This window comes from Schistocerca nitens, chromosome 7 (assembly GCF_023898315.1).
Source record: "Schistocerca nitens isolate TAMUIC-IGC-003100 chromosome 7, iqSchNite1.1, whole genome shotgun sequence".
NCBI classification, from domain to species: Eukaryota; Metazoa; Arthropoda; class Insecta; order Orthoptera; family Acrididae; genus Schistocerca; species Schistocerca nitens.
Window position 1 is genome coordinate 225,301,351 of NC_064620.1, and position 12,301 is coordinate 225,313,651.

At 39.5% G+C, this 12,301-nt stretch overlaps 1 protein-coding gene and 1 pseudogene across 2 annotated transcripts in view; one reads left to right on the forward strand and one right to left on the reverse strand.

The window, feature by feature from the left end:
• The window catches only part of LOC126195100 (neutral and basic amino acid transport protein rBAT-like), an 89,316-nt gene that overhangs the window by 65,111 nt on the left and 11,904 nt on the right, over positions 1–12,301 (reverse strand). For both annotated transcript variants that reach the window (XM_049933566.1, XM_049933565.1), the window contains exons 3-4: positions 4,271–4,414; positions 3,777–3,937 (exon numbers count right to left, since the gene is read on the reverse strand). In XM_049933566.1, coding sequence (XP_049789523.1) covers positions 3,777–3,937; positions 4,271–4,414 — 305 coding nt within the window. The remainder of the gene's footprint in view (positions 1–3,776; positions 3,938–4,270; positions 4,415–12,301) is intronic.
• Positions 6,378–6,495, forward strand: LOC126197866 (5S ribosomal RNA; annotated as a pseudogene).

Consider the following 12,301-nt stretch of genomic DNA (forward strand, 5'->3'; position numbering starts at 1 on the left):
ACTTTAAGAGAAAAATGCCTTTTTGCTTGCTGCACATTAAGTTTTTTTATTTAACTTTTGCACATATACGTGCTTCACCTTACTTATGAGGCATCTTCAGTGGGTGTCCTGATGTATTATAAAGCATTTTCATTTGCACATATAGGTTATAATTTACATATACAGGTTACAGACTGAAAACATTTCATTGTTATACTAAAATGGAAAGGGACTTACCGTTCAGCATCTAATTCATTGTTTATAAGGCAAACAGCTTTCTCTCATGTGGCAAAATGGTTGAAAGCTTGCAGTTTTCTTGGTGTTCACTCTGTAAACTGTTGACACCTGAGAGAAAGCTGTTTGGTTTATAAACAATGAATTAGATGGTGAACTCTAAGTACCTTTACGTTTTATTATAATACTGAACTGTTTTAAATCTACAATCAGTATATGCAAACCTGCATCTGCAAATGACAAAAAAGCATGTAATATTTCACACCCACCAAAGATGCCCTGTAAGTATGGCAAAATGTGCCTGTGTGCATAAGTCAAATAAAAACTTAACATGCAGCAAGCAAAAAGGCATTCTTCTTTTACACTGCTGAAATTTTCAACAGCTTATGGTTATGAATTGCTTGACATTATGATTTCTAAATATTCTTTTTGCTGATGCAATTCAGATAAAAATCTTGCTACTGATTTTACACTGACTGTAAGTAACTGTTATTTCATCAGGCTGAGAACTGATCATTCAATACTGATGAAAACCAATGTGAAATTGCATTTTGTGTAGTAGAAGTTGCAACTTCCCTCTGTTACTGAGTGGTCACCAATTTAACCACTGGTCCTTGGGTGACAGTAGATTGTTTTGCATCGCTTGTAAATATAATATTGTTAACTGCAGCTTCAAGTACTCTGCAGAGCTAAGACTCTCTTCGAAGCAGTACTCTGCAGCCATTCTTGTAATATCTCCCTAATTTTATATTCAACTGACCTGTTGCCAGAACTGTCTAACTCTAATACATATGAATTAATTACTGTTTTGTAATAGTAGCTGTACAAATAGAAAGAGCAAATCTTGCAAGAAAGGACAATCATCTATACTGTGAATTTATACTATCAAAACAAGGTACTCAAATCAGTGTTATAAGGTACCTCATTTACAACTGCAACTTCATCATAGCGATGCTTGGATATGTTTTGTATACAATGGGTGATCGCAGAATGGGACATACCTCATCTCCTGATGCTGCCTTGCCCAATCCACATACTGAAGGAAGTAGTCCCCTAAGATTGGCAGACATTGGTGTTTAACTGTATACAATTCATCCAATATTGTTTATGCTTATATATCAAACAACAGAAAATCCAGGATGGAATAACAACAGCATGGAATTTCTGCTCTCGTAGACCAATGTCTTCAACCTATTACCCAGAACCTATCCTCCTATATAAAAGATACCAACCATTTCCTCCACTGACTCTCCATAGTTCCTTTCCCTTTACCACATGGTGCCCTGCTCGTCACTATTGATGCCACCTCCCTGTACACTAACATTGCTAATGCCCATGGCCTTACTGATATTGAACACTACCTTTCCAGACACTCTATGGATTCCAAACCAATAACCTCCTTCCTAGTCCTCACCCACAATTACTTCTCCTTTGAAGGGATTACCTACAAACAAATCTGGGGTACGGCTATGGGCACTTGCATGGCATCATCCTAAGCCAACATATTCATGGGCCATCAAGAGGAATTCTTCCTAAAAACCCAGACTCCTAAACCCCTCACCTGGTTCAGATTCACTGATAACATCTTTGCTATATGGATTGAAGGTGGGGACACCCTATCCACATTCCTCCAGAACCTCAACAACTTCTCCCCCATTTGCTTCACCTGGTCCTACTCAACCCAACAAGCCACCTTCCTAGATATTGACCTCCACCTCAAGAGATGGCTACATCAGTACCTCCATCCATATCAAATCTACTAACTACCAGCAATACCTCCACATCGACAGTTGCCACCCATTACATACCAAGAAGTCCCTTCCGTACAGCCTAGCCACCCATGGTCGTTTCATCTGCAGTGATGAGCAGTCCCTCTCAAAATATACTGAGGGTCTCACTGAAACCTTCACTGGCCATAATTATCCTCCCAACCTTGTACAAAAACAAATCTCCTGTGCCTTATCTTTCCAGTCTCCCACCACCTCCCAAAGTCCCTCAGTCCGGCTACAGAGGAGCATTCCCCTCGTAACTCAGTACCATCCAGGGCTGGAGCAACTGAATTACATTCTCCCCCAGGGTTTCCATTACCTCTCGTCGTGCCCTGAAATGAGAATAGACCTGCCCACTATCCTTCCCACCCGTCCTACAGTGGTATTCCGCCGTCCACCAAACCTACACAATAAACTCGTCCATCCTTACACAACCCCTGCTCCCAATCCCTTACCTCATGGCTCATACCCCTGTAATAGACCTAGATGCAAGACCTGTCCCATACATCCTCCTACCACCACCTACTCCAGTCTGGTCACTAACATCACCTATACCATCAAAGGCAGGGCTACCTGTGAAACCAGTCATGTGATTTACAAGCTATGCTGCAACCACTGTGCTGCATTCTATGTAGGAATGACAACCAACAAGCTGTCTGTCTGCATGAATGGTCACCGACAAACTGTGGCTAAAAAACAAGTGGATCACCCTGTTGATGAACACACTGCCAAACATGATATCCCTCATCTCAATGACGGCTTCACAGCCTGTGCCATATGGATCCTTCCCACCAACACCAGCTTTTCTGAATTGGATGTTTCCCTGCAATACATCCTATGTTCTTTTACTCTCCTGGCTTCAACCTATCCTCACCCATCCAGCCCCCTCCCTGTTCCCATTCCAGCACTACACAGCTGTCATTTCACTGCCACACCCAGTCTCTTAATTTCTTTTTCTCTCTCCTTTCCGCTACTTACTCCCCCCCCCCCCCCCCAACCCCATTTTCTCTCCTGCCCTCCGTCTAAACTGCAGCACTTCATTGTCCGCCACCCGCCACTCCCATCATACTATCCCCCCACCCCAGCTTCCTCCTTACCCCCACTCAGTTGCCACTCCCATCATGCACTGGTGCTGCTGCTCGCAGTGTGGTTTCAGGTGTCTGAGACTGCAGATGTGTGTGCAAGTTGCATTTGTATGAGTGTGTGTGTGTGTGTGTGTGTGTGTGTGTGTGTCTATTGCTGACAAAGGCCTTAATGGCTGAAAGCTATAATTGAGTGAATCTTTTTGTTGTAGCTACCGAGACTCAGCATCTCCGCTATATGGTGAGTAGCAATTTTCCTTTTCTAATATTATAACAACATGGAAAGGATTGATAGGTCCCAATACCTGGAGACAGTGGCCCCTGTGTGTATTTTCTGTTTTGAAAGAAGCACTTTGCCTGGAAGCTTCAATATTTTAGCAATCTTTTTCATTGTGCCTGTCTCTGATTACTGCTTCCTCTAAGTGATGAGTAGCAATCGATACTTTCCGTATTGTTATTATACTTATATATGTTTATTAGAGTGAGATTTGCAAAGTGTGACACCACATTTCAATTTGTAACATGTATGTTAATTGTATGTAATACTTTTGATAATATATATAGACTGGGTTAATTTTTTTCATACATTATCAACTTGCATGTTCCATAAAAATTTGTAGTCCAAGTATAAGCCCAAAAATTTACATCCCAAACAGATCTTTGACAGAATCTCATCAATCGTAACATTTTCAAACTAAGAGACACAACGTACTTGGCATACAAATGCAGCCACATCAGGTCCCTTGGTTAGGTGTGCGTAATGATGAGAATTTAGAAGTTGTGCACAGACAGTGGGTTCATGCAGAACAGAACTGCTTGAGGAAGACGACTCCAGTGTTGCTGCTACTCCTGGAAATGCTCCAGATGGACCATCTGAAAAATGTTAAAACAGTATTATGAGCTCTGATTTAGAGGTTGTCACCTTAGTTTGTATGCAAATGTTTAACCTCTCTTCAGTATCTTTTATGTATTACTATTTTCATGACACACTGCCTTCTTTCCTACGTTTCTACATTTCTGACAATGCAGCTTATGGTTTTGAAAGCAGCATATGCATTAAAGTGTGGACTTGTGTGTGCACTTAGTTTATACATAATTAAGTGCTAGTATGTGTGTATATACATTATGATATAGTCAACATCTATTAAGTTCTACTTCAATTCAATTTTATTGAAAACATACTATTTACACATATACTTCTTTCACCTTCTATGGCTGGGCTGCTGTCATGTGCAGGTACGTTGGCATCATTCATAGCAGTGAAACCTGGTGCTCCATCAAGACCTGGCAGTGATGACGAAAGCTCTGGGTCAGTAATTGATGGACTGATTTGATGCTCATATGCCATACCTGTAACACAGGTTTCTGCATTCAATGAAAAGTTATTACATACATTTTAGGTCATATCTTTAGTCTCTCTCTCTCTCTCTCTGGGGGAGTCCAGCTCAAACTGAGTTAGCAGAGAGTACTTTTTATTACATCAATACTAATACATTTTCTTTTTGCTCTACCTTACCAGACATGGCCCAAATAGTAGCTGAACAACACACAAGTGGCTCACACCAAACAGTTAAAGACTCACTCTCACAGAGATTCACATTATTTGATTTCAAACATGTGAAATTGGCCTCCTAGTACCATGAACACACATTAAAGGTCATCTGCTGAATAAAACATATGAGATGATAAAATAAAAAGTTAATAATTTATATGTATTACCAAATCTTTACCTTATGTATGACGGTACTGTGCTGAAAACCTTTTTACTAGAATACAGGATCCCACTCAGAAATCTTGAAAAGTAAGCTTAGTATATGAGGAAATTATGTTTTTATTTTGCATCTTTAAATCACAACTCCACTGGTGCAGATTGTTATTAGTATCTATTGTCATAAGGGAGTACAGGTTGTGAGCAGTGAGTGTAAGACTCTAACACCTTTGAGCAGACTTTTGCAAGATATGGAGTATTCTCTTTGCACATTATTGTTACAGCTCAGTTTTGCTGCATAAACATTTTATTCAATTATATTTAATTCCCACAGAAGAAATACAAAAACAAGGCAAAGTGAAAATAAGCAAAATAAGCTAACATCACTGTCTTCAAGTCAATGCAATATGTGACGTGTCTACGGGCAAGACATGCCGAACTGAGTTGCTTGATTATTCTACACTGATCCATAGCGTTAACCATCTTCCTTCTTTTGTTTTAAAGGAAATTATTACAGAAAGATCATAGAAAATATTTAAAAATGAGGTTAATATTTCATCTAATCTGTTTACTTTGTACATCTCCTCCCAGTGTTAGGCCTGTAAATTCTCTCAAAACACTGTGATTGAGTCACGGGCTGTGAACCAATTTTACAGTATTTATGTATCATGACATTAACTTGGTCACTGATGGTAGTTGTATCTAAAAATTTATTAACGTCTTCTTGTTGGGTACTTTATTGCAGAAAATATTTAAAGTTGGACATCAGTCAGTACCATCTACAAAGAGATCAATATTAAAAGCTCATCACAAATAAAAGGTCTTCGGTTAAGTCTGTATAGCATCATTAATTATCTCTTTGAATGTTTAAGGAAACTTACAATATTTGCTGCTGGGAGACTGCAAACTATCGCTACCAACAGTTTGTGTGTTATTAGAAATACACTGTTGTGACACAGCACTCCAAGAATAGTTTAACACTATACTCACTTTCCTGTAAGGCCCAGGATTCAACACAGATTTATGTGTATATGTGGACAACTCTTGTCCCCCTTTTGTTTTATTTACTCTACAATAGTATGGTAGTATGACATTAGCTTGTATTTGTCCACCTGACTTTCCATTTATTTGTATTAACATTAAAAGTTTATCTCTTTTATTTATGAGGCGTCTTATGTACGATGGTAGGTTTGAAAATGAATATAGAGCCTGACAGGGACTCTACTAGGTCCTCGCACCTTGCTAGGTTTTAGTGATTTTAGCTGCTTTTCTATTTGAGCACCAAAAGTATCGAACACTGAAAACATAGAATCTGCATGGAAATCTAATGCAGGGAATATTTCTTTATCCTCCTCACTGAAAAAACAATTAAATAACATTTGTTTTCAATATCCACCTTCTTCAGTCCAAGTAATATTAATAAGTGCACAAACACTAATTTTTGTGCTGCTGGCAGTTTTAAAATACAGCCATTATTATGTAAGTTTTTTTGGAGAGATTATGTGACATTATTTTGCTGTCACATTTATTGTATCCGTCACATATTGGTCACACAGTTAGTATCTATCTATTGTAAGATTTATACTTCGTTTTATAGCTACAGTAGGCAATGGCCTTGTTGCAGTGGATACACCAGTTCCCGTCAGATCACCGAAGTTAAGCACTGTTGGGTGTGGCTGGCACTAGGATGGGTAACCGTCCGGGCGTCCATGTGCTGTTGCCATTTTTCGGGGTGCACTCAGCCTCGTGATGCCAATTGAGGAGCTACTCGACTGAATAGTAGAGGCTCCGGTCACAGAAAACCATCATAACGACCGGGAGAACGGTGTGCTGACCACATGCCCCTCCCATCTGCATCCTCCGCTGAGGATGACACAGCGGTCGGATGGTCCCGATGGGCCACTTGCAGCCTGAAGATGGAGTGCTTTTATAGCTACAGTGCAGCAGCCAGGATATTGCTTGTCTACTGGAAGAGATCTCCGTCAGCTTTAATTATTGTGGTAGGTAAATATTTTTCTACAGCATGAGTGAATACTCACTCAATTTTGAGCCACAGTTCCTCTTCATGTTCATTGTCCAACTTATATAAATCTGTCTCCTGTCTGAGGTATGAGGTAACATAATCTTAATTCTGTTTACTTAACGTGGAGAATTCTCTGCTTAGTTTGCCACTCTATGTGTTTTGATGATGGCTGTTGCCACGACTGAAGCATGATCACTTAACCCATCTCTCTGTGGGCATTTGGAAAAGATTTCTATTGTTCCTATCTTCTCCATACTCTTCAAGTCTCTTATATGCAACTAGCTGAACAAATATTTCGAAAAGCAAGATCTCCTCCCCAACAGACAGTTTGGATTCCAACAAGGTAAAAATTCTGCTGTCACTGAGGTCATTAACTAGGTACCAACTGCATTTTAAATTAAGGATTTGGTATCAATTGTACTTTGTGTGATCTCAGTGAAGTCACTGACTTACACTCTTTCACATCCTATATGCGCAAACTGGAATTTTACGGCATACACAGGCCATCTTTAGCTTTAATCAAATCCTCCAATTTAAGCAATAGGAGACAGTTTGTCTCAGTCAGAAATATTTGCTCTATGCTGATGAAAGGTCAGACTTTTGTCCTACTGGACTCGCTCCTTGCTCTGTTCCTTTTCATCACTGCAATTAATGAAACATGGAGGAGTAATTTAAGGTCTGTAATGCAGATGAGAAGGCACTGCTTGATACGTATCATGCCACAGTAGAACTACAGGGTGGTCCAAAAGTCCGGAAACACCCTGATAAAATCCAAATGGCGTAGCAAACAAGGAAACAGAGTCCCTACACACGAGGAACGGGAAGGGGGAAACTTTATAAGCTATGCCCCCAACATGGCAGCCATCTTGAAAGCCGCCGTCTTGGATTCAACTCCAAAATTTCAAATGGGAATGTGGTCATGTGACATATCAAACAGATAGAGAATTTCACCAGAAAAACAATGGTGTTGTTATTTTAAACATAGCTTTATTCATTCTTGGGCTATAGCTAGTTACAAGTGGCAGTGGTGGGACGCTTGGCAGCATGTGTGTTATGTGCCGAAGAGACATTACGCTGATGTTACACAGTCCCGAGAGACCACCAAAAGTCATAGGAATGGCTCGATATGTTGTCCATTATGATGGATTGTTAATGCTATCCTCCGAATCCAGTCCTGATGAACTTTGACCAACACATCTGGCTGAATTTGACCACACGCATCAACAATGCGCTGCTTTAGATGATGCAAATCCCGTATTTTCACAGAATAAACCAGTGTTTGACATGACCCCAAAGATAAAAATCCAAAGGAGTCAAATCTGGTGAACGTGGTGGCCACTCCACAGCACCCCTACGACCAATCCACTTTTGAGGGAACTGCACATCCAGGTATGCTCGCACATTGTGCCCATAATGTGGTGGGGCTCCATCACGCTGGAAGAATTCCGGAAATGTCCCGTCCTCTGTTAACAACGAGGGAAACACTTATTCATCCAATAACCTCAGATAACTGTTGGCTGTTAATGTATCATCAATGAAAAAAGGTCCAACGACTTTGGTACCCCACATACCACGCCAGACCATCACTTTTTGTGAGTCGACCGTTTTGAAAGCATCAATCCAGTGTGGATTTGTGTCAGACCAGTATCTGTGATTCTGCTTGTTCACTTCATCATTGATAAAGAAATTGGCTTCATCACTGAACAGCACCTGATAGAGGAAACGTGGGTTTATCTGCAGCTGCTGTGTCACCCATTCTGCGAACTGTACCCGACGGTCTGGGTCATCCTCGTTCAGGTGTTGGAACAGCTGAATTTTGTACGGGTGCCATTTGTGCTGCGATAAAATTCACAGTATGGAGGTACGGCTAACCCCACATTCTTCTGACAGGCGATGGGTACTCCGTTGCAGACTCTTCCTAAATGATGCCAACACGCTCACTGTTGTTGCTTCATCGGTGGCGGATTTTGGTCTTCCAGCCTTAAGTTTATCTGCGACAGAACCTGTTGCTCGGAATTTGGCCAAAAGCTTGGCAACTGCGCTGTGAGTGATGGGCTGTCTGGTTGGGTAACAACTGTTGAAATCCTCAGCAATGACCCGTGTGCTTCTTTCTCCTGATATCAAGATGATTTCAATGCGTTCTTCATGTGTTAAGGACATTTTGTAACCTTTAAATAAGGAAACAATGATTAAAACGTTAGCATGAGTAAATGATACCTAACAGTTAAACACATATAACATATCAGGCATGAAATAGTCACTTTGCACCGTTTCAGACTCCATTTTATGACTTCTCAGTACGTAATACTCACGCTGCCGAGCGTCCCACTGCTGCCGCAAGTAATTGGCTATAACACGAGAATGAATAAAGCCATGTTTAAAATAACAACGGCATTGTTTTTCTGGTGAAATTCTCTATGTGTTTGATATGTCACATGACCACATTCCCATTTGAAATTTTGGAGTTGAATCCAAGATGGCGGCTTTCAAGATGGCCGCCATGTTGGTGGCATATGCTATGAAGTTTCTCCCTTCCAGTTCCTCGTGTGTAGGGACTCTGTTTCTTTGTTTGCTACTCCATTTGGATTTTATCTGGGTGTGTTCGGACTTTTGGACCACCCTGTACATCAGGAAACTGAGGAAAAATTATAACTAGCAATGAATTGGTTTTTCTTGTATTGAACTACTTAGTAAGCCTGATAATGCACATGAACTAATTCTAGTATTGATTTAAGGTGCCCAAAGTGAATCCATAAAACTGTTAGGCTTTCACTCTGTTTCCAAATTAAACAGGAAGGGACACATTAACCACGCCTGGACGCGAATAAATCAAATGTGCTAGAAACTGACAGGTGCAGTCATTAATGAGAATCTGAAGATGGAATACTTGGATTTTTCCATTCACACATCTCCTACAACATACTGAAAAGGGGACATTCCTCTTACACTGTCAAAATTTTGAAAACTTATCAGAAAAATGAGCATAGCTAGTTCTATGAAGCACTGCTGGCCCCTCTTTATACAGCTCATAATACTGACTGTGGTACACCTACATATCTATGCAGGATTACTTAATGAAAAAAGACAACTGAAGTGAATTTGATACAAGAGATAACATACACCATCTCAACACTAGAGGAAAACTGGACTTTGAAACTCTGAAACACAGACTGGTATTTCACACAAAATAATGTTGTTTAAAATATTTCATATATTTCCAAAGTCAGTTATTTAATATCTTTAAAATAAGATTTATGATTAGCTACTGGAACATCTATTCTATATGGCAACCGAAGTTTTTGAAGTAAACAGTGCTGTGTATAGTTTTTAAGAATATTAATAAAGTACAGGTATTAAATATTTGGAATTTTTCCAAAAAGGTAGCCTTATTATCAATTGTAAATTAAATGACTAAACCTATTCTGCTTAAGTAAACTTGATTAATACAGACTTGTGAATTGTTAATAGTCACTAACAAGACTAACACATTTCTACTGTGGATAAGGTTCCAAACCCATTGTCCTAGGAACTTTTGAGACATGGCTTTTAGAATAATGTAACAGAAAATTATGTCTCATCCACCACTTATGAAACAGTGATTTGATCAGCTGATTGTGGGGTGGTTAAACACTCCTCTGCCTTTTATGACATGGCTTGACAACATACATATACCAAAAAACAGAGGTTTCCTCTGTTCTGTAGACAAGTCTGGTGGTCGACAACAGGGTCCTTGATAGCTAACTTTATTCAATAATTTTGTAAGCAGATTCAGTTTTAAACATGGTTAATTTGTGATATTTTGTCTATTGAGCTATGACTGTGCCATCTCTCATCCCACATGCCTTGTCTCATGGGTAACCATTTACATTTGCTCCAAAAATCTCAGTACTATCAGTTTTTGGTTTCAGTTCATTTTTGAGCTATTCATTACATAAGCCTTGCTCCAACTCTAAAATCTCATTGTTGTTTATCCTTACAAATAATAATATATTGCATTCACTCCACACACACTTGTGGCTGTCTCTTGATGTGTAATGCACTCCTGAGCCACTTAGAGAGACCATGTAGATTTAACCAGGTAAGACTGGCTGTTTCAAACTTCTATGCCAGCTATTAGAAAACTAAGTACCAGTAGATGTAACCAGATGTGAATCCATGTATGAGACATTTTTGCCTTCACTATGGGCCAAGAGCTACAAAACTCATTGCTGGTTGGCCTCTTCTACATGTTGAATAAGTAATGCCCCCCCTCCATGTCTGGATTATATACATTGAATGTTTTACAGATCCCCTTTCCATCTTCTGTTGTTTACTATCATTTCTCCAAGAGGAAATATTATTTGCCCCAAGTTCAAACTCATGACAAGTAATAGAGCCATTTCTGTAACAACTTTAACATGATAAGGAATGTTCATGGCTCTCCTGCAAGGGGAAATTGACAGATGAGTATTGTTTTTCAGAACACCAGGTGGAAATCATGAAAGCATAATAATGGTAACACACTGAAACAAGGCAATATATTATTATTATTGAACTAACAACTAAAACAAGGAGAGGCATTATAGACAAAAGATAGAATCAAGTCACATTCTAGAGTTTAGTGGTTATTGTCTAAAATAGCTCTTTGAATGCTACACTTCAACAGAGCGCAAGATAGTGGAACTGTCAGTGTAACAATCACCAATGAGCAGCATTTTAAAATTCATTGATATGATTATGAGGAATTAACTCTAGAGTCAATTTCTAGAAGCATTTTAGTTCCCTATCAGGCAGTGGGGCATACTGACAGGGTACACCTAGTGTTGGTGATGTCCAACTTTGCCTTATTTCCAATAGCAAAGTTTCCAAAAAGTGTATAAAGGTATAGAGCAACAGCTATTGACATCCTCTTGTTCTTGTAATAGATGGGTCCCTTTTAATCTAAGGTCAGAGTGACCAGCCCATCCTTTTCAATCTTCCCCAACTAATCCTCTTTCTTTCCTGCAAGTTCTAAAACATACAATAAGTATTTTCTACTTTAAGTGTTTCTACATTCAGTACCTGGAATTTCACTCCTGAAGATAAGTAGGAATTCTGTGTGCTTGTTATTTTAACAGATTACTTACTAGAATTTTCCCATTTATACATACAACGAGATGACAAAGGTCATAAGATATCTCCTAATGTCGTGTTGGACCTTCTTTGGCCTGGTGTAAAGCAGCAACTTGATGTGGCATGGACTCAAAAAAATCCTTGGAAGTCCCATGCAGAAATACTGAGTCATGCTGCCTCTACAGCCATCCATTACTGTGAAAGCGTTGCTAGTGCAGGATTTTGTAAACAAACTGACTTTCCATTACGTTCCATAAATTTGCAATTGGATTTATGTTGGGCAATGTGGGTGGCCAAATCATTCACTCGAATGAAACGATGCACTGTCATCCATAAAAATTCCATTGTTATTTGGGAACACGAAGTCCATGAACAACTGCAAATAGTCTCCAAATAGCTGAACCAAACTCGAACC